The sequence below is a fragment of the Aquarana catesbeiana genome, linkage group LG11 (assembly GCF_042186555.1).
Source record: "Aquarana catesbeiana isolate 2022-GZ linkage group LG11, ASM4218655v1, whole genome shotgun sequence".
In the NCBI taxonomy this organism is placed as follows: domain Eukaryota; kingdom Metazoa; phylum Chordata; class Amphibia; order Anura; family Ranidae; genus Aquarana; species Aquarana catesbeiana.
This window is the reverse complement of record NC_133334.1, coordinates 221,765,383-221,787,361: the sequence shown is the minus strand read 5'-3', so window position 1 is coordinate 221,787,361 and position 21,979 is coordinate 221,765,383. Positions and strand designations below refer to the sequence as shown.

Below are 21,979 nucleotides of genomic sequence, written 5' to 3'. Positions count from 1 at the left end.
AATAAATTAATAATTAGAGGTGTCACCACGAATGTCAGATCATAGGCAGTAATTCTAGCACCAGACCTCCTCCTCCTCCTAAAGTGGTAACCTGTGAAGGCTTTTAACCACTTCCCGACCGCCAAATGATGGCTACAGTGCGGTCGTCCAGTTCTAGGAGGGCGTCTGTTGACCTCTTCCCAGACTCGACCCCCCCAGTTCTGTGGTGCACTCTGATCAGCTGATCACAGGTCGGAGTAAAGTAAATTTCATTCACAGCGGCTCTTTACCACGTGATCAGTGGTGTCCAATCTCAACTAATCGCGATGTAACCACACTTGCCAGTTTCGGCATTCCTTTCCTCACGCTGTCACAGCATGAGGAGAGAGCTGGTAACCCTAGTGTGAAAGGGGACATCTGCACTGATAATCAGGGCACTGATCAACAGTGTCCTGATAATCAGTGCAGTCCCAACAGTGATCTTTTTTTTTTGTTTGTTTAGCAAAAAAATAAAAAGCCCAGTGGTGATTAAATAACACCAAAAGAAAGATCGAAATGATATAATTTAATATGGGTACAGTGCTGCATGACCGCACAATTCTCATTCAAAGTGTGATAGCATTGAAAGCTGAAAATTGGTCTGGTTAGGAAGGGGGTAAAAGTGTCCAGTGGGCAAGTGGTTAAAGCAGCGCCTATGGATAGTAAAATGTACATCGTTTGTCACCATTGCATGGGTGTGTGCAACTTCTTAATGCGTGACATGTTTGGTATCTATTTACTTGTCATAACATCATCTTTTATATTTAAAAAAAATAGTTTGAAAAATCACTGCAAATACTGTGACATAAAAAAAAAAAATTGCAAAACCTATGAATTTATTCTCTAGGGCCTCTGCTTTAAAAAAATATATATATAATTTTGGGGGGTTCTAAGTAATTTTCTAGCAAAAAATACTTATTGCTACATGTAAACAAAAAGTGTCAGAAAAGGCCTGGAGCTTAAAGGGGTTGCAAGCCCTCGTGTTTTTTTCACCTGAATGCATCCTATGCATTCAGGTGAAAAAACACCTGGCAGTCACCGGCTCCCCAGCCCCCCCATTTTACTTACCTGAGCCCTGGAATTTCACCTGGCTTAGATGCGCTCTTCCTTTGCCCGAGGTTCTCAGCTCTTGATTGGATAGATTGATAGCAGCACAGCCATTGGCTCCCGCTGCTGTCAATCAAATCCAATGACATGGGCGCCAGAGGGGGCGGGGCTGAGTTGGGCATTCGTGTCTATGGACGCAAATGCTGGACTCGGGAGCGCGCCCGCAAGGTAACCCCCCAGGAGAGCGCTTCTCCTAGCAGGTTATCTGATAAGAGGAGGAGCCGCGAGAGCTGCCGGAGGACCCCAGAAGTCGGTGTTCGGGGCCACTCTGTGCAAAACGAACTGCACAGTGGAGGTAAGTATGACATGTTTGTTATTAAAAAAAAAAAAAAAAAAAAAAAACGCGAACCTTTACAATCACTTTAAGGGGATATAATAATAATAATAATGTCATCTAAAACTCATATGTTCTACTACATGTACTCCTGGCATATAGTCATTGGTACAATTATGAGTTTGACCACAGTGGTTGTTTAATGTTCACTAAAACAAAAAATCATCACAGTGGTGTAGTGGGTAGCACTCTCGCCTAGCAGTAAGAAGGGTCGCTGGTTCGAATCCCGACCACGACACTACCTGCCTGGAGTTTGCATGTTCTCCTAGTGTCTGCGTGGGTTTCCTCCGGGTACTCCGGTTTCCTCCCACACTCCAAAGACATGCTGGTAGGTTAATTGGATCCTGTCTAAATTGGCCCTAGTATAGGTATAAATGTGAGTTAGGCACCTTAGATTGTAAGCTCCTTGAGGGTGTAGGGACTGATGTGAATGTATAATGTATATGTAAAGTGCTGCGTAAATTGATGGCGCTATATAAGTACCTGAAATAAATAAATAAAAATCCTTTCCAATATTTTTGGAGGAGGTGGAATTCCTACTTACAATGCATTTTCATGCAGTAAAACGGACATGTACAAATGGGTCCATGAAGGAAACCTTTCCTGGGAGATATACAGAGGGTAGTTTTTTCCTGACAATACTATTTACATGGCTGCTGCTCTTACTGTACTTCTTCGATGTGTGAGAGTTGATTTACTAAAGGTAAATAGGCTGTTCACCTTGCAAAGGGATTTTCCCCAGAGCTTGCTCAATGAGGTGAAGTCTTGCTGACTTCCATCGTCCAATCACGTGTGAGGAAAAATACAGTTTTTTTGTTTGTTTTGTTTTTCCTTGCACATGATTGGTTATTCTTTACAAAGCGAATGTTCACTCCATTTACCAAGCTCTGGGAAAACTCCCTTTGAAACATGAACAGTCTCTCCACCTTTAGTAAATCAACCCTTTAGGCTACACTTTAGCATTTAGTGACTGTGCGTGAAAGCGCGCAATTTCACACACGTTTCCGAAATGCACAAAAAAACGCTCGTTGTGCATGTGACACCCCAAACGCGGTCAAAAGCATGTGCTTGTCATGTAAAAAAAATGCACAATAAATGCTGCAAAATGCGCTGTTAAAAAACACACAGAGCTCGCTGCTCAAAAAGGTACATAAACTGCCAAGTTTGTCGCGCATACGGCAGCCCGTTATAATCAATGGGTTGCCCTATGTCTATGGTGCATAAACGCGCACACATATGACACAAGTTTCTGTGTGTTTACAAAATACAAATGGCGAATGCTGACTTGGTGGTGGTCACTAGTACAGAACAGGAATTTAGATGAAAAATTTCCTGATATGTATATGTTCTTAGGCCCCCTTTACACCTGAGCGTAATATCACTTGAAAAATACACAAGCTTCTTGTCAGATGGAGTCGTGTGTTTTTGCACCAATAAGAGCAAAAGTAATGTGTGTTTTTTATGCATTTCTTCCTCAGTAACAAGCTTCCCATTGGCTAAAGAATATTTTAATATATGCCCAAGCCTGGGTCTAGGTTCACACTGGTGCGATTGCAGACATCGCATGTGATTCACATTCCTGTGCAGATCACATGTGATGTCTGTGTGGTGCGATTTCAGACACAGCTTGTATGGCTGAAATCGCATCGCATTGGTGCAGGACCCTTTTTTTCCCCAGCACATGAATCACATGAGTGTTCACACCCATGCAATTCTGGCAAACTGTGTTTTGTGATCTGTTTCGGGGTGTCGTTAAGATAACACTGACACCGCCGCAGATTGCTTGGACGCTGTGCGATTGCAATGCAGGAAACACACAGGATTTGCTGCGTTTCCCGCATCACATAAGTGTGAACCGAGCCTGAAACACATTCAAAAATACCTGTGCAAACACTATAATAAAAAAAAGTAAAGAACGACCAAAGACACTTAGCTGAAGTGTGAACAGGGGGACAGGGTCTTAAAGGATTAGTTCACCTTTACCTATGCAGATAAGGGGCACCTATAGATAAAAACAAACTGAGCAGTTTGACTAAAGTATGTATGTAAGAATAATGCCCTTGCTAATGCCCGGTGCACACAATGAGATTATCGGACAAATGATCGTCCGTTTTTTTCTTCCCATGATATTCTCAGATCGAATCTGATGAGTTTACTAAAGTCGCGAAAAATCGCATACGACAGAATAAAAATTCGGAAGTGATGTCATGACTTGTAATGCCATTTGTATTGCATTCTCAAACGACAGCTGTACCGATTAAACGAAAATCGTACGATTTGGTATCGTAGGAAAAAATTTTTTTCGTGCATGTCCAATCAAATAATATCAGATGAACTGTCCTGATTGGCTCTCGAAAGCTCTGTACTAATGATCAGATTATGGTAGATCGCTCTGAAATTGGTATTTTTCGTATGATTTTCTGATCGTGTGTACCAGGCATAAAGATGTAGGCCATTTATATACCTCATGTAGCCCGACTGGAAAACTCCCAAGACGTTTCTGAAAGAGGCCCAGCTATGACTGTTCACTATGACAGTATTGAGCTCTCAAAGGCTGAGCTCAAAGCTACTGCATCAAGGGGGAGAAGGTGCATGCGAGGGGGGGCTTGAATCAGAATTAGGAGCCATTCACACCAATGCGTTTTTTTCACGCTTTTTGCAAGAAAACACAGGACTTTTTTTTTTTTTTTTTTTAACATGGGCTCTTATGGAACATGTTCACATCAATGAATTTTTGTGCCTCTGAGTTTTCGGAATGGGTCAAGGACATTTTTTAAAACGCAAAAAGGGTGCTTTTTTGGTTCAATAGATTTCAATGGAGAAGCTGCACGGTGCGTTTTTACCGTGTTTTGTTTTTAAAGTGGAGTTCCGACGAAATTTTTATTTTTTTTTTTTAATTGATCCTAGCATTATTACAAATGAAATACAAAAACAATTACACAATGATCATGATCGATTTTTGCAAAAATATAAATTTCTTACTCGAATATTTTCTGCCTCCGTTTGTGGCTGTTGCCATCAAGATTGTGGGCATGTGAAGCCCAATCGAGATCTCTTCCTGGATTGGTTTGGAGAGGGGCATGCTGGGTAACCAGCATGCCCCTCTGGATCTCACGCTTGCGCGATTCACTGGCCGTAGCGCCGATTGTTTCTAAAGTTGCCATAATAACGGGCGGCGACGGAAGAAGGTCCCGCCCCGTCGTTATGGCAATATCACAGTTCTGCCCACAGACTCCTGGGAAATGATGAGACATCATCTCCCAAGAGCTCCACGGACCAGGAAGTGGCAGATTAGGAGGACTACATAGCAACAGGGCGATTCTGGCAAGTATAAAAAAAAAAAAAAAAAAATTCCTCCAAATTGTTTTTTTTTTTTTAGGTTTAGTGGAGTCCGATTCTGAAAACAAAATTTCAGGGTGGAACTCCGCTTTAAATCTGCCCAACAAATTTTCCAAAAAAAACAAAATTAAATTAAAAAAAACACTCAAAACGCAGGAAAATTGACGTAAAAAAAATGCAGAAAGCACAGCAAAAACGCTCAAAAGCAACATGCATAGATGGGAATCAGAGAAAGAGTTCACTCCTGTGATGGTAAAAAGTAACAGCTAGGCCTTATTTAACAACATTGTAGCAGTTTTCAGGTTAGACTTCAGGGAGGTATATAAATGGCCTACACCTATAGCAAGAACTATCCAACTTTATTCATAGCTGCACAGTTTGTTTTTTTTTTATCTATATGCCCCTTATATGCATAGACAGTTTTTTGGTAAAGGTGACCTAACCCTTTATGTCTAAAGCTGCCCATAGACAATATGATTCTCTTTCCTGCAACCACCAGCCGGAAGAACACACCATGATAATAATTTCATTAACAATCTGACAGACTGGATGTACCCCAGTTGATTGATCACACAACTTGGGTACAATCAGCCTGCCCATAGACAGTTCGATTCTGGGATGGTCCCTGCTGAACCGACCGACATTTGAACCCGTTTACAACTGGTGTCCGGTCAGAATACCGCTACCCATCGGAAAATGTAACAGGAGTGACGTTCTTAGCAAAAAATTGCTTACTGCGCATGCGTTCCAACATGGCTGCTATGCGTTCCAATTAGGGTTGCCACCTCACTCCTTTAAACCCGAACACATATGAATTACACAGGTTCTGTGGCTAATTAAGGCGGTAGCTAGACTCACTTGGTGTCTAATCTGCATTAAATTAGCCTCAGACCCTGTGTAATTAATATGTGTTTGGGTTTATAGGTATGAGGTGACAACCCTAGTTCCAATAGGTTTCCTAACCTGACAGAACACGAAGGCGGGAGCGCACATCTTCTTACACCCAGGCCAGTCTTCAATTTCACACTGATTTTAGCAGTAAACTCACCTTATATACTGAAATACAGGATTTTTCCATCTGTGACACTGATTTTGATGTTGCATTTGAATAGCAGCGACAAGCCTGCAGTCAGAAGGTGGCGACGGCCATCTTGGTACACCCTGCACTGCTCAGCGCCAAGCTGACAGTCGTTTGTCGCCGAGGGACATTTCTGGACACCCTCACTAGGTGGCGGTGAAATCGTCTATTTCAGTATAGAAGGTGAGTTACCTGCTAAAATAAGTGTGAAGTTGAAGACTTGCCTGGGTGTAACAAGATGTCCGCTGCCGCCTTTGTGTTCTGTCAGATTAGGAAACCTATTGAAACACATAGCGGCCATATTGGAACGCATAGCGCAATAAGCAATTTTGTTTGCAACGTCACTTGCGTTGCATTTTCTGATAGGTAGAGGTATTCTGATAGAACTCTGGTTTTATAAGGTTCTGGAGAAAAAGTTCCCAACAACCAGCAGTCAGTCATGGCAGCCCCCCCATTCCTCTCCAGGAAAGGTTTCCTTTACTGCCCCCCAGTGTTAGGAGGGGGTCACAGCACACAGTATTATACGGAGGGGCTCATTGGCTTCTCACTTTTAGCCTCCTTCCAGCTGATGGAGGGGGAATTCAGGTCAATCTTCCCACTGGCAGCCATGAGGTAAGCTGATAAGGTCAATGGTCTGGAAATGAGCCAATAAGGAGCCGCAGGCTGGAGATGAGGGAGGAGCCAATCTCCTTTTCTGGTCCCGGGATTGAAATATCGGCGAGTCGATGGAATAGGCGGGCGCAGCGCTGGCACAGGACGGAAGGCAGGGGGCGCTGTTATCACAGGCTGTGAGCGGCTGGATACACCAAACGTGCGGGCTGCGGGATAGAGCGAGCCTCGTCCTCCGGACAGTGGAGAGGTGACCGCTGCTAAAAAGTCACTGCGAGTAGAAGCGGACAGCCAGCTCTCTCTGATCACTCTAACAACCATGGCGCTAAATATAGCCGGGCTATGGAGCTCACACTGGCCGGGATTATTATTAGCGCACACAGATTGTTCTTCCTTATAAGTAATGAGGGGCGCGCGGCGTGCTCTGTCAGGAAATGAGCCTGGAACGCAGGTGCGGGTCACCTTCACACACAGTGCGCCAGCGCCCTCTACAGGACGAGCGGTGTACGGGCAAGCCGCCATTGTACTGGAGACCGAGCTTAGAGTCTGGTGTACAGTAATCAACTTCTGCTCTACAGTGTGAACTTTGTATGTTTTTTGCTGCTTTTGTCATACATTTTATGTGTGCAGCAAATTGCATGTTTGTCTCTCAAGTTTTGGGTGCCAGTAATGGAGCCACAAGCACAACACCCGTATTCTGTGCGTTCCTGGAATACACCGCTGTGAATGGAGCTTTAGGGTTCTTTCACAGGAGCATCATCAGTTTTGTCACAAAAAAATAAGTAAGGCTGGTCATACATGGTTGAGTTTCGAACAATAATTTTCTTTTGAAAATCAGAAAATTGCGTTTTTTGATCCGATGATGCCACCATTGATTTAGAAATTCGGCCAACCAAGCCTTCTATTTCACCTCATGCTGCTACAGAAAAACATTTTCATGGCTGAGAATCTTCTTTTCTTTCCGGGAGTTTTCTTTTCTTGCACATGCGCATTTTGTTTTCGATTTACATTTCTCGCATGATTCTCTCATCATTGATTAGAAAATGGTTTGTTTTTCATAAAATTTCCAACATGACCGATTTCTCAAATTTGATTTCTGCACGAAAATCGGCTGTTGCTGCAGCCCACTAACGGTGCGAAATACGAACGAAAATTCTTAGATAAGATTTTTGAAATTCGACCCGTGTATGGGCCAGCCTAAGGCTCCGTTTCCACTTGTGCAACTTGTCCTGCGACTTGGGACTGCAAAGTCACATGACAAGTCGTACCGTTCATATCTGTGGGACTTCAAAGTAGTCCCTGCGCTACTTTGGTCCCACTTTGATGTGATTTGAGGTCCATAGACCTCAAGAATGTACACAGGCGTTGCTTCAAGTCGTGGCAAAAAATTGCGCAACTTTCAGGTTGCAATAGTGAAAACGTAGAGATACAAAAAACAGTCACTTCCAGCACTAATAGTTCTTCCAAGGTGTGAAGTAACAGGTCAGATAAAATGGTGTGAAAGGTATATAATGGTATCCAAAACTGGGTGGATGCTTCCTTCCTCAGATGGGGGAATCCGAAAAGGAACTACAAGAAAAACAGAAATGGAAGGCGCACACCTAGTGCATCACCAGAGATAATTTAATAAGAGATTTTTATATAAAAGTGGTAACTCACAAAATGCAACTGACAAAAGGCCATAAACACAGTGCATGGACATGCACAGGATACAGCTAACGCGTTTCGGGGGGTGCACCCCTTCCTCAGAGCTAGGGGGATGTGCCCAGAAACGCGTTAGTTGTATCCTGTGTTCTGTGCATGTCCATGCACTGTGTTTATGGCCTTTTGTCAGTTGCATTTTGTGAGTTACCACTTTTATATAAAAATTTCTTAACTCACAAAAGGCCATAAACACAGTGCATGGACATGCACAAATTGGGTGAAATGCGCAGCGCTTATGTGATCATATAAACCATAACAAATAATATGAGTACAAAAAAAACGTGAATAATAAATGATGTGCTCAAAAATACTCCAAGCAGTCCTCTATTATGACATGTGATGTCAACAGAGGAACTTGGACGTGTGATGTCCAAAAAAAGTCAGTGACAAGCTTCAGTCATGTGTGATGATAATCCTCAACCACATGTGGATATAATATAGTGACAGTCTTTAACGTCACATATGTATGATGTAATAACAGTTGATAGTAGATCCACCACCAAAGACACCAGAAGCTACTTACCAGAGGGATTGAACTCAGGTGTACACCTAGTGAGTCAATCAAGCTTTGTGGTATAATATACCAAGGGGATCAGATGCTCTATGCAGATATGACCTCCAGATGAACCTCCGAACAGGTGTAAGGTATGGATGGACTCAGATATAGGCAGTCAGCCCCACCATTAAAAGAAAGAGGAAGGCATATAGTGTAACTCCGTATGGAAATTTTAATGCATGAAAAGCAAAGGAAATACACTCACGTGTTTAGCAGTAAAATCAAGCACTTGTATAAAAGAAGACAGTGGTCTTAGCATATCCTGCTGACGCGTTTTGACTTAGAAGTCATCATCTGGGGGATTATCATTAACTTGAGGTTTATCATCACACATGATTAAAGTTTGTCACTGACTTTTTGGACATCACACGTCCAAGTTCCTCTATTTATAGACATCACATGTCATAATAGAGGACTGTTTGGAGTATTTTTGAGCATATCATTAATTATTCACGTTTTTTGTACTCATGTTATTTGTTATGGTTTATATGATCACATAAGCGCTGCACATTTCACCCAATTTGTCATTTGTGCAACTTTATCCATTGCTGTGCTGGCTGCTTTTAGTTTTTTTCAAATTTTTTTTGATTTCTTTTATAGGCAGCGCGGTTTATATGTGTTTATAATTTACATGGACATGCACAGAACACGGGGTACATCTAACGCATTTTGGGGCACACCCCCAAAACGCGTTAACTGTACCCCGTGTTCTGTGCATATCCATGCACTGTGTTTATGGTAGTGGAAACCTAGGGTAAACACATGAAAACTGAATCCTATCACATCTGTCTTCAGTAAACCTATATATATATATATATATATATATATATATATATATATACACACACACACATACACACATATACACACACACACCTATATCTATATCTCTATCTTGCCTTTACATGCACAAGAACTTTAAAGCAGAGGTCCGCCCAAAAAAAAAATTAAAAACCAGCAGCTACATGTTGCAGCTGCTGGCTTTTAACAATAGAACACTTACCTGTCCTGGAGTCCAGCGTTGTCGACACTGCAGCTGATGTTTCCATCAGCTGTCCGGTCCTGCCGCCGCCATTGTGGGTAAGGGTACCCAGCATTGTAGCCTTTCAGCTTCACGCCGGCAACCCTACTGCGCATGCGCTAGGCTCCGCTCCTCTCTCCTACTGGCCCAGCGACAGGGGAAGAAAGAGGGAGGAGGAGGGAGCCCCATCCGTGACGTCAATAGCTGAGGCTCCCAGAAGTGGGAAAGGATACCTGTCAAAGACCGGTATCCTTTCCCCCCCTCAACCTGAAAGGTGCCAATTGTGGCACCGGAGGGGGGGGAGGAATCAGATGAGCGGAAGTTTGAGATCAGATGAGAATTGTTTTATATGTTTGTTTTTATGCTGGATCGCTAATAAATACTGCACCATGAGATTTTTTTCTGCTTTGTTATTGGTGATTTATTACTACGGATGGGATATGCTGAGCTGTTTTTACCATGAGAAATAAAACTTCCTGGTCATGATCCAAGCACTTGGATACGTTCTGAAGAGGGTCCTGTGATTCAGATAGATGAGATAAGTGCGAGCTAATGATGACTACATACCTCTGGTGACCTGGATCTTATCATATGCAATTTTTGCTGTTCTATTCTTTAGTCAGCAACTATATCTGGTGAGTTTTTCTGACATTGGTGGAGGTCGCACTGGGTGATTGAACCGCTAGAGGAGGGAGATCACCTGAATCATATCACTTGAAAATTCTTCATCAGAACTATTCTATACTTGATTCTTTTAAATATTTTCAATGTTGGACTCACTATCATAACACTTCAAGTGTTTTGGGTTTTTTGATATTGTGCTGAGCCCTGCAATTTTTCTTTGTTACTATTTTAATAGTATGTTTTGTTCAAGTGATCCCACATTCACAGTTAATCAAGCCAGTTTGTATAAAATCAAGCCTACATGAAGTTATCTAAGGTAACCCTACATCAGCTAAGATTTAGATGTATACTGATGAATACTGTATCAAATCGCATGTGTGCTTTGAAACAAACTTTAGAACAGTGGTTCTCAACCCTGTCCTCAATTACCCCCAATAGGCCATGTTTTGAGAATTTCTCTTGGGCCCCTTTCACACTACCGTGACTTCGCGTCTGCCATTTTGGCGCGATTTCAGGGAATGCCTCTCATCAAAGTCGGACCAAAGTAGTACAGGGACTACTTTGAAGTCGGTGCGACTTGAAGTTGCACAGATATGAATGGTACTCATTGGAAATCATGGGGAACGACTTATAATGCAACGTTGCAGTCCCAAGTCTCACAAGTGTGAAAGGGGCCTTAGATAAAATAACTGTCCAAAATACCAAGCCATTGACTGATTTAAAGCACCTGTGAAAGATAAAGGAAAACCTGCAAACATGGCCTGTTGGGGGTACTTGAGGACAGGGTTGAGAACCACTGGGCTAGAAAACAGAGGTATGCATTGAATCTAATGCTGTCATATTAAAAGGTGTCCGGTTATTTAATCTGAAGTGCAGTAGCTCCCCCCTGTGGCACTTTAGAATTAAAGCAGGCAGAATTACACACAGGGCTAGGCTTATGAAAAAGTGGAGTAAGGCAATGGGAAGTGAACCCTTAGTTTAAAAAGAGCTCCACTACTTTTTTTGTGAAATACCCACCCCTTCTGAAACCCAACCACTTTTCTTTCTTTCTTTTTATTTTAATGAACTTGTTTGTAATGATGTCAGGGGTGACATCATGTCCATGACACACAGGAAGTAATTTTAATGTTGTTAGGGACCATTCAACCCAGAAGAGAAGCAGCAGGCAGTAGCAGTGAGTCTGGGGTGGGTAGTGCAGGAGAGTTGTGAGTATTGCAACCAGAGCTGATTTTTTTTTAAGGTGTTACTAAACCCAGAACCCTGCATTCACTCTCTGCTCTCCCACAGTACACAGACAATGGAAATGCAATTATTTTAGTAAATATAAACTGCTAAATACCTTTTCTCATCAGCAGTATATAGCAGTCTTGTGACTTCTATCAGTGTCTGGCTGAGCACTGGTTAAAGCTTGTAGGAGGAATTTTCATTCTCCTCTGACTGTCCTATGAGGCTGCATAACCCTTGACCCTCTGTCTGCACAGTGCTGATTGGCCCTGTGCCGATTACATGCACCCTCTCTCTCTCAAAAAAAAAAAAAAACTAGCAATACACACCAAACTGAGCATGTGCAGAGGTCCCCCAAGGGTCTGTACTATCAGGAGATGGATTGGGGACTGTAAAAGAAGGGGAGGATCAGATAAGACAGGATCAACCAGCCTTTTTACACAATATGGAGGATTAACCCCTTAGGTTCCAGAGTATGTATAACAAGCATGCTTTACTGCATATACAGACTGATTTTACTGTTGTGGGTTTAGTAACACTTTAAATATGCTGGGCCACTGAGATTTATCTCAAAGGTGAAGTTGCAATTTGATAAGATACTATCACTGGCTATGGTGGGAAAAGTGACAATGTCTTGGCTTTCCCCAACCCCCATATATCTGCCTGTCTTTCCTCACAGCAACTTGCTTCTCTGCAGCTGGCACTAAAATCAGCTTTGTTGGCAACCCATGAATAGAGTGCCATCGCTCCCCTGGTCATGAGACGGTGCTTTGGCCTAGCCAAAGTCACTTGCTTCTCTATTCCCAAAGGTGCAAGATATTCTCACTGACTGTGGAAGAGCAAGAAGCTGTCACATCAATGGCGATGACATCACCACTCCCCTGGTCATCAAAACTGTGATTTCAAGGCTGGTGCAAAGGAGAAAGGGGGGAAAGGTTGAGTTTAATGGGGAGGGGGGGGGGTCCCTTTGCAGAGACACTGTTATTTTGTACTGCACAGTCCCTTTCAGTGAAATGTACCTGTGCTCACTTCAAACATCTACTTGAAGAATGGGGAAAAAAAAAAAGTCCAAACATTCAGTGTTGCGTGTTATTCCCAATCAGTCCAAACACAAGTGCAGATTCTTATAATTATTATTATTTAAGGTACTTATATAACGCCGTCAATTTATGCTTTACATATACATTGTACTGTACATTCACATCAGTCCCTACCACCCTCAAGGAGCTTACAATCTAAGGTCCCTAACTCACATTCATATAGTAGGGGCAATTTAGACAGAAGCCAATAACCATACCAGCAAATCTTTGGAGTGTGGGAGGATCCTGATAACTGCTAGGCAAGAGTGCTACCCACTACACCACTGTGCCACCCGAAATCCAATGGTGAAATTTGTGTCTGTGCTGTAATGCTCACTCCCTATGACCCCCTCCCTACTTTTCCCGCAGTTATCAGAGATACTGTATATGACTTCCTTGCACTAACAAGAGAGTCCAATGTGTGCCTGCTAATTCCCAAGAATGGATGGTTCCAATGGTCACAATGTACTCCAGCACAGTTACATAAATGTCTCCAGTTGCTCATATATGAGGCAGAAGAGATCATGGTGGCACAGAGAAAGAAAGAGAGAGAGAAAAAAAAAAAAACTTTCCATGGTGAAGCACTGTTTATTAGGTGTAGGATAAAAAAAGCCAAAGTCCTCACAATATGTAATATACAGATCGATTGTAAACCAGGAAGTGCCACCCGTTGTGTGCTACAAACAGTGGAAATTATGTCACTGGAAGTCCTTCCCAATGTGTTTCATCATCAGTAATGGAGGACCGACTCCTTAGTAGCAGGTGTTAATTGCACACCAACAAACACATATTTTAGAATGCCCCACAGATGCTTAATAGGGTTTAGGTCTGGAGACATGCTTGGCCAGTCCATCACCTTTACCCTCAGTTTCTTTAGCAAAGCAGTGGTCCTCTTGGAGGTGTGTTTGGGGTCATTATGTTGGAATACTGCCCCGCGGCCCAGTCTCCGAAGGGAGGGGATCATGCTCTGCTTCAGTACGTCACAGTACATGTTGGCATTCATAGGTCCCACAACGAACTGTAGCTCCCCAGTGCTGGCAGCACTCATGCAGCCCCAGATAATTTCACTCCCACCACCATGCTTGACTGTAGGCAAGACACACTGGTCTTTGTACTTCTCACCTGGTTGCCACCACACATGCTTGACACCATTTGAACCAAATAAGTTTATTTTGGTCTCATCAGACCACAGGACATGGTTCCAGTAATCCATATCCTTAGTCTGCTTGCCTTCAGCAAACTGCAGGCTTTTTTGAGCATCATCTTTAGAAGAGGCTTCCTTCTGGGACGACAGCCATGTAGACCAATTTGATGCAGTGTGCGTATTATGGTTTGAGCACTGACAGGCTGACCCCCCCCACCCCTTCAACCTCTGCAGCAATGCTGGCAGAACTCCTACGTCTATTTCCCAAAGACAACTTCTGGATATTACGCTGAGCATGTGCACGCAACTTCTTTGGTCGACCATGGCGAGGCCTGTTCTGAGTGGAACCTGTCCTGTTAAAACTGCTATATGGTCTTGGCCACCGTACTGCAGCTCAGTTTCAGGGTCTTGGCAATCTTCCTATAGCCTAGGCCATCTTTATATAGAGCGACAATTCTTTTTTTCAGATCCTCAGAGAGTTCTTTGCCATGAGGTGCCACGTTGAACTTCCAGTGACCAGTATGAGAGAGTGATAACACCAAATTTAACAGACCTGCTCCCATTCACACCTGAGACCTTGTAACACTAACAAGTCACATGACATCGCAGACAAAAAATAGCCAATTGGGCCCAATTTGGACATTTTCACTTAGGGGAGTACTCACTTTTGTTGCCAGGGGTTTAGATATTAATGGCTGTGTGTTGAGTTATTTTGAGGGGACAACAAATTTACACTTCTACAAGCTGTACATTCACTACTTTACAAAAGATAGAATAAAATATTTAGGGGTGTACTCACTTTTGTGAGATACTGTATATACACTATATTGCCAAAAGTATTGGGACGCCAGCCTTTACACGCACCTGAACTTTAATGGTGTCTTAGTCCATAGGGTTTAATATTGAGTTGGCCCACCCTTTGCAGCTATAACAGCTTCAAGTCTTCTGGGAAGGCTGTCCACAAGGTTTAGGAGTGTGTCTATGGGAATGTTTGACCATTCTTCCAGAAGTGCAGTTGTGAAGGTCAGGCACTGATATTGGATGAGAAGGCCTGGCTTACAGTCTTCGTTCCAATTCATCCCAAAGGTGTTCTATCAGGTTGAGGTCAGGACTCTGTGGAGGCCAGTCAAGTTCCTCCTCCCTAAGCGCGCTCATCCATGTCTTTATGGATCTTGCTTTGTGCACTGGTCCAAATCATTTAGTGGAGGGGGGATTATGGCGTGGGGTTATTTTTCAGGGTTTGGGCTTGGCCCCTTGGTTCCAGTGAAGGGAACTATTAAGGCATCAGCATACCAAGACATTTAGGACAATTTCATGCTCCCAACTTTGTGGGAACAGTTTGGGGATGGCCCCTTCCTGTTCTATGATGACTGCGCATTAGTGCACAAAGCAAGGTCCATAAAGACATGGATGAGCGAGTTTGGGGTGGAGGGACTTCTAGTCCAACATCAGTGCCTAAATGCGCTTTTGGAAGAATGGTCAATCATTCCTATAGATACACTCCTAAACTTTGTGGACAGCCCTCATAGATGAGTTGAAGCTATTATAATGGCAAAGGGTGGGCCAACTCAATATTGAACCCTATGAACACTGGGATGCCATTAAAGTTCATGTGCGTGTAAAGGCAGGCGTCCCAATACTTTTAGCAATGTAGTGTATGTATGCATATATGTAAAAAGTATTTGACTACAGGGCCGCTTCACACCTTGAATCACACAGGAATGTGTTCACGCTCCTATGCGATTCCTGTGCAATTTGAGTGCAGTGTGTTTTAAACCCATTCATTTGAATGGGCTGAAATTGCACTGCACCAAAAATAGTGCATGCGCTACTTTAAAAAAACGCTCTGCAACCAGATCGCTTGGTACTTCTGTACCATGTGATCCAGTGCAGGCAAACGCACCTGCGCTTGGGGTGCACTGAACGCAGTGAAACACAGGTTTCTTGCGCTGCATTCTGGTGTGAACGAGCCCTTATACAATTTGTGGCACACATTCCAAAAGGATTTACTGTCATGCATTTACATGCGCTCATCCATGTTTTACATATATGCAAGCATTTTGGTGGCTTCCTAGCTTCTCTTGATCTCTGAAAACTGGTGCCCCCAAACTACTGAGTGTTCTATGGACTGGGATCTGGTGCCTTGAACAGCTGACAATTTGGCCCATATGGTTAAAGTGACCCTGCTTGTAACTCCCACCAGTTACAAACAAGGAGCTGTGACTGCATGCTGTAACTGATGAGAGAATGAATCTTCAAAATAAATGAGCTTTGGCTGTTTTTCATGTGTCTGGCATCATAAGTTTTAAAACGAGGATACGAGTACGTCACCTAGTGTGAAAAAACCCTAGTTAGACTTACCGGTAACAGTATTTCTACGAGTCTTTCAGGACAGCACCTGGAGAGCGCAGCTCCACCCACTTTTCCCAGGAAACATTGCAGTCAGTTTTTCTTTAAAGACCGGACGCTTCCACCATGGCCTCAGTTGTTCACAGAGTACCTCCAGCCATGCTGAAATTAGATAAGCAAAACATAGCAATAACACCACATTTTATAAAACAATTAGGGCGGGTCATCGGCGCTGTCCTGAAAGACTCGTAGAAATACTGTTACCGGTCTAACTAGGTGTCAGGGGCATATCAGTGGCCGTCGGGCAAATATGCGTGCACGCAGGTGCACAAGAAGCTCTTCCAGGACAATTCCGCTTAATTCCCCACCAGGGGGGCGCCGGAGCGCTCCTGCGTGTGCCCGTAAGCGCATTCGCGAGTGCGCACGCCCGTTCGAGCTAGCGCTGTTTTGGCACCAAGGGCCCTTTAAAAGAATGACAGGTGCTTCTGTCAGGTGCTGTTTGTCTGCAGCTCTGTACCTGAGTTCCTGTTTTCCGCCTGTTGTTGTATTTGCTAGTGACCCGGCTACGTCTGACCATTCTCCAGTCTCCAATCCGACCCGGCTTGTCTGACCTTGTTTATCTTGATTACCTGTTGCCGAATCCCTGCCTGCCTGACTATTCCTGGATCATCCCTTTGTTCATATCTGCCTGATCTCCTGCTGAACGGACTGTCTGACTTGCTTTGCCTGTGTCCTGTGACGCTGCTTCCAGCCTGCTTGTCAAGCACCCTGCTGCTGCCTTCTCAGCTACCTGCCTGCCTACCGGCCTGCATCTGCCTACCTACATCCGCAGCTCAGCCATCCCTGAGGGGCATCCTTCCAGACCATCATCTGCTTCTGCCGGAACTGCATCAGGCCCTCCTACCCACTGTGCTCAAGAGACCACTGTTCCCACTTCCAGTGGCTCCTGAACCAGCGCTTAAGAGAGGTCTCCTTCCACCAGTCAGGCTCAACTACCAGGTACCTTACAGTACAAACAGCCATGACTGAGCCTGCAGGAGAGACCTCTCCCATCAAGGAGATCTGCACGCACCTAGCAGCACTTACCCAGGCAGTGCAGACCTTACAAGACAGTTACAACAGACTGGAGGGTCAAGTATTAAACCTCAGTGGGCCCGGTAGTGTGGCCCCTACTTCTGCAGCCGCTCCAGTACAGGCTGCTGCACCGCCCTCTGTGGTTATGCTTCCACCTGAGCCAAGAGTGCCTACCCCCGAAAAGTTTTCTGGTGACCGAACAAAATTTTTGGCCTTCCGCAGCGCTTGCCAACTCTACTTTGCTCTACAACCACGGACTTTTTCCTTGGAGGCTACCAAGGTGGGATTTGTTATATCCCTTCTTCAGGGGGAACCACAGACCTGGGCCCACCGCCTGCTTGAAACCAACGCTACACAGGTCCAGTCCTTGCCCGCCTCCTTTGAAGCCATGGCCCAGCTTTATGAGGACCCTCAACGGACTGCCACCGCTGAGGCAGCTTTGTTCGCGCTCCAGCAAGGCCGTAGGCCGGCCGAGGACTATGTAACGGACTTTCGACGCTGGAGCGCGGACACTCAATGGAACAACGCAGCCTTACGTCACCAGTTCCACATGGGGCTATCCGAAGGTCTTAAGGATGAGCTTGCTCGGGTAGGGATGCCTGATACCCTTGAGGAACTCATCGCCATTACCATCCAGATTGACCGACGCCTTCGTGAGCGCAGGTCTGAACGCTCTTCACAACAAACACGCCCTATGTGGATGACTGCAAGAGCTCCGGTTCCTGCCTCCCGATACCTACCTTCTGCTTACCCGAGTCCAGTCACCCAAACAACCGATGCCCCCGAACCTATAAAACTGGGACTTATGCGTGCCACCCTGACCCCAGAGGAACGGGCGCGCAGACGCCAGTTAAATCTCTGTCTCTACTGTGGTGGGACGGGCCACTATGTGAGCAACTGTCCAGTAAAGACTCGTAAGTGCTTTTCTTCTACTCCGACTAGTTTATCCGCTTTAACCGCCAATACAACTCAACTTGTCCTCCCTCTCTCATTACAGCTCCAGGGAAGAACAATCCAGGTCAACGCCATTGTTGATTCTGGGGCATGTAGCTGCTTTGTGGACTCTGCTTTTGCCACCCAACAGAATCTGCCTTTAAAGAACAAGACACACAGACTCTCAGTTTTCTTGGCCGATGGGTCCCACATAAGATCTGGACAGGTCTCTCAAGAAACCCTTCCTCTGTCTGCCACCTGCTCATCTCAGCACCAAGAGATCCTAACCCTGGATGTTATTTCATCTCCACTATTTCCAATCATTTTGGGCATGCCCTGGCTCCAGGCCCACAACCCTCTTGTTAACTGGGTCACGGGCGAGATCAAGTTCCAGTCACCCTATTGCCAAAGACATTGCCTACCAGAATCCTCTAAACCTGCTGCTACCTTACTTTGTATGGACATTGATCCAGACCTGCTCCAAGATGTACCAGAAGTCTATTGCCCCGTACACACGGTCGGACTTTGTTCGGACATTCCGACAACAAAATTCTAGGATTTTTTCCGACGGATGTTGGCTCAAACTTGTCTTGCATACACACGGTCACACAAAGTTGTCGGAAAATCCGATCGTTTTAAACGCGGTGACGTAAAACATGTACGTCGGGACTATAAACGGGGCAGTGGCCAATAGCTTTCATCTCTTTATTTATTCTGAGCATGCGTGGCACTTTGTCCGTCGGATTTGTGTACACACGATCGGAATTTCCGACAACGGATTTTGTTGTCGGAAAATTTTATCTCCTGCTCTCCAACTTTGTGTGTCGGAAAATCCGATGGAAAATGTCCGATGGAGCCCACACACGGTCGGAATTTCCGACAACACGCTCCGATCGGACATTTTCCATCGGAAAATCCGACCGTGTGTACGGGGCATATCGGGAATTTGCGGATGTGTTCAGCAAGAAGGGGGCAGACACACTGCCTCCCCATCGTCCCTATGATTGCCCAATTGAGCTGCTTCCTGGGGCTGAGATTCTTTTTGGACGCATTTTTCCGCTGTCCGAAAAGGAACAAGAGGCACTTAAGGTTTACATAAATGAAAACCTAGAAAAAGGCTTCATCCGACCTTCTACTTCACCAGCTGGTGCCGGAATATTTTTTGTTTCTAAGAAGAATCAGTCTCTTCGCCCCTGTGTGGACTATCGGGAGTTAAACAACATTACAGTCAAAAACCGTTACCCGCTGCCACTGATACCTGAACTGTTCCAGAAGCTGAGGTCTGCTACTATCTTTACCAAGCTGGATCTGAGAGGGGCTTACAATCTAGTCCGCATTCGGGCCGGGGACGAGTGGAAGACGGCTTTCCGGACCCGTTTCGGACACTATGAATATCTTGTCATGCCCTTTGGTCTATGCAATGCTCCCGCCACGTTCCAGCATCTGGTCAATGATGTGTTTAGAGATTTCCTGGACATCTTTTTAATTGTCTATCTGGATGACATTCTAATCTTCTCCAGTTCACTTGAGCAACATAGGGAACATGTCCGTAAAGTCTTGACCCGACTCCGTTTGCACAGACTGTATGCTAAGGCGGAGAAGTGCGAATTTGAACAGAAGGAGATTCAGTTCCTGGGGTTAGTGATCTCCCCAACCGGCATCAAAATGGACCCTCAGAAGGTATCTGCTGTGTTAGAGTGGCCAGCTCCCATGGACAAAAAGGGCGTACAACGCTTCATTGGGTTTGCAAACTTTTATAGGAAGTTCATTAGGGGGTTTTCTGCTATCATCTCCCCCATCACGCAGCTAACCAAGCAGAACTCTCGCTTCCATTGGAACCCGGAAGCCCAGGGGGCCTTTGAAGAATTAAAAAGACGTTTTACATCAGCCCCGATCCTTAGCCATCCGGATCCATCCTTACCTTTTATCCTGGAGGTTGATGCGTCCGAAGTAGCCGTGGGTGCTGTTATTTCCCAACGACAAGGCAACAAGGACTTGATGCATCCCGTAGGTTTCTTTTCTCGGAAACTTTCACCGGCTGAGCGGAACTATGATGTGGGGGATCGAGAGCTACTCGCTATCAAGACAGCTTTGGAGGAATGGAGGTACTTGCTAGAAGGCGCAGTCCATCCAGTACTGATTTATACAGACCACAAGAATCTCGAATATTTAAGATCTGCCAAGAGGTTAAAACCCAGACAAGCCCGTTGGGCTCTATTTTTCACACGGTTCTGTTTCCACATTACCTACCGGCCTGGATCCAAAAACGTAAAACCAGACGCGCTGTCGCGCATGTTTGATAACCCTAAAGACTTTTCTGTACCTGACACTATTTTGCCGGCAAATAGCTTCCTTCTTCTTCAAACAGATCTTCTGTCCATGATCAGAGAAGCATCTCCAGAACCTTCAAGTCTTCAGGGATCCTCTTTAACACCTCGTGATGGACTATTGTGGAGAGGAAGTCAATTTTTTGTACCAGAGAGCGCCCGAGTCAAGGTACTGACACTTCTGCATGACCACCCACTTGCAGGACATTTTGGGGTCCGTAAGACCCTTGAGCTGGTGCAGCGCACCTTTTGGTGGCCTAACCTAAAGGAATTCTGCAAGAAATATGTCAACTCATGTTCTGTCTGCATCCAGAATAAGACTCCCAGGAACAGAGCTTGGGGACTACTGAGACCATTGCCTATACCAGATAGGCCCTGGAGGATGATGGCAATGGACTTTATAGTTGAACTGCCTTGCTCTGAAGGATGTTCGGCGATCTTTGTGGTTGTCGACCGGCTGTCCAAAATGGCCCACTTTGTGCCCCTAAAAGGAACACCCTCTGCTGTGGAGTCGGCCTGTGTGTTCATTAAGGAGATTGTCAGGCTACATGGAATCCCTGCAAATATAGTGTCCGATAGGGGGGTGCAGTTTACATCACGTTTTTGGAGAGCCCTTTGTGAAATTCTGAAAATTGAATTAGCCCTGTCCTCAGCATACCATCCCCAAACAAATGGGCAAACTGAGAGGACAAAGACACTGGAGCAGTACATAAGGTGTTTTACATCTTTTGTGCAGGATGATTGGGTATCTCTGCTGCCCCTAGCGGAATTCGCCTATAACAATGCCAGCCACTCTGCTACCGGTCAATCCCCTTTCTTTTCCAACTATGGTTTTCATGCATCTTTTTTACCAGATTTTCTTTCAGAAACCTCAGTTCCAGCGGTCCAGGACACAGTGCAGTTCCTCAGTCATAATAACCGAATCTTACGGGAAGCGTTATCCAAGGCACAAGCGGACAACAAAAGGTTCTTTGATCAGAAAAGAAGAGGAGACCTAAACCTTCAGCTTGGTGACAAGGTATGGCTGTCTACTGATAATATTAGATTAACCTGTCCTACTAAGAAGCTTGCTCCTAAGTTCATTGGGCCCTTCCCTGTGAAAAGAAAGATTAATGAGGTGTCCTATGAATTGTGTTTACCTGATTCACTCAAGATCCACCCTGTGTTTCACGTGTCACTCTTGAAACCTGCTGTAGATGATCCTTTTCCTGACAGGGGCACCAGGGTCCCTGAACCAGTTCTGGTGGATGGCAACGAGGAATATGAAGTGGAGGCCATCCTTGATTGCAGAAAGAGATCTGGGCAAGTACAGTTTTTGATTAAATGGAAGGGGTATGGTCCGGAAAATAATTCATGGGAACCTGACTGTAATATTCATGCCAGACGTTTGATCCATGCTTACTTCTCTGCTCATCCTGAAAAGAAGGGTATTCTGGGCATCCGGAGGCTGCCCGTTGGG

General features: G+C 44.8%; 1 protein-coding gene across 2 annotated transcripts in view; it reads right to left on the bottom strand.

The window, feature by feature from the left end:
* The window catches only part of MACROD1 (mono-ADP ribosylhydrolase 1), a 1,161,618-nt gene extending 1,154,661 nt beyond the window's left edge, over window positions 1-6,957 (bottom strand). For both annotated transcript variants that reach the window (XM_073605384.1, XM_073605383.1), the window contains exon 1: window positions 6,425-6,957. In XM_073605384.1, the coding sequence (XP_073461485.1) occupies window positions 6,425-6,806 (382 nt within the window). In that variant the 5' untranslated portion in view covers window positions 6,807-6,957. The remainder of the gene's footprint in view (window positions 1-6,424) is intronic.
* Between the last annotated feature and the right edge of the window lie 15,022 nt (window positions 6,958-21,979).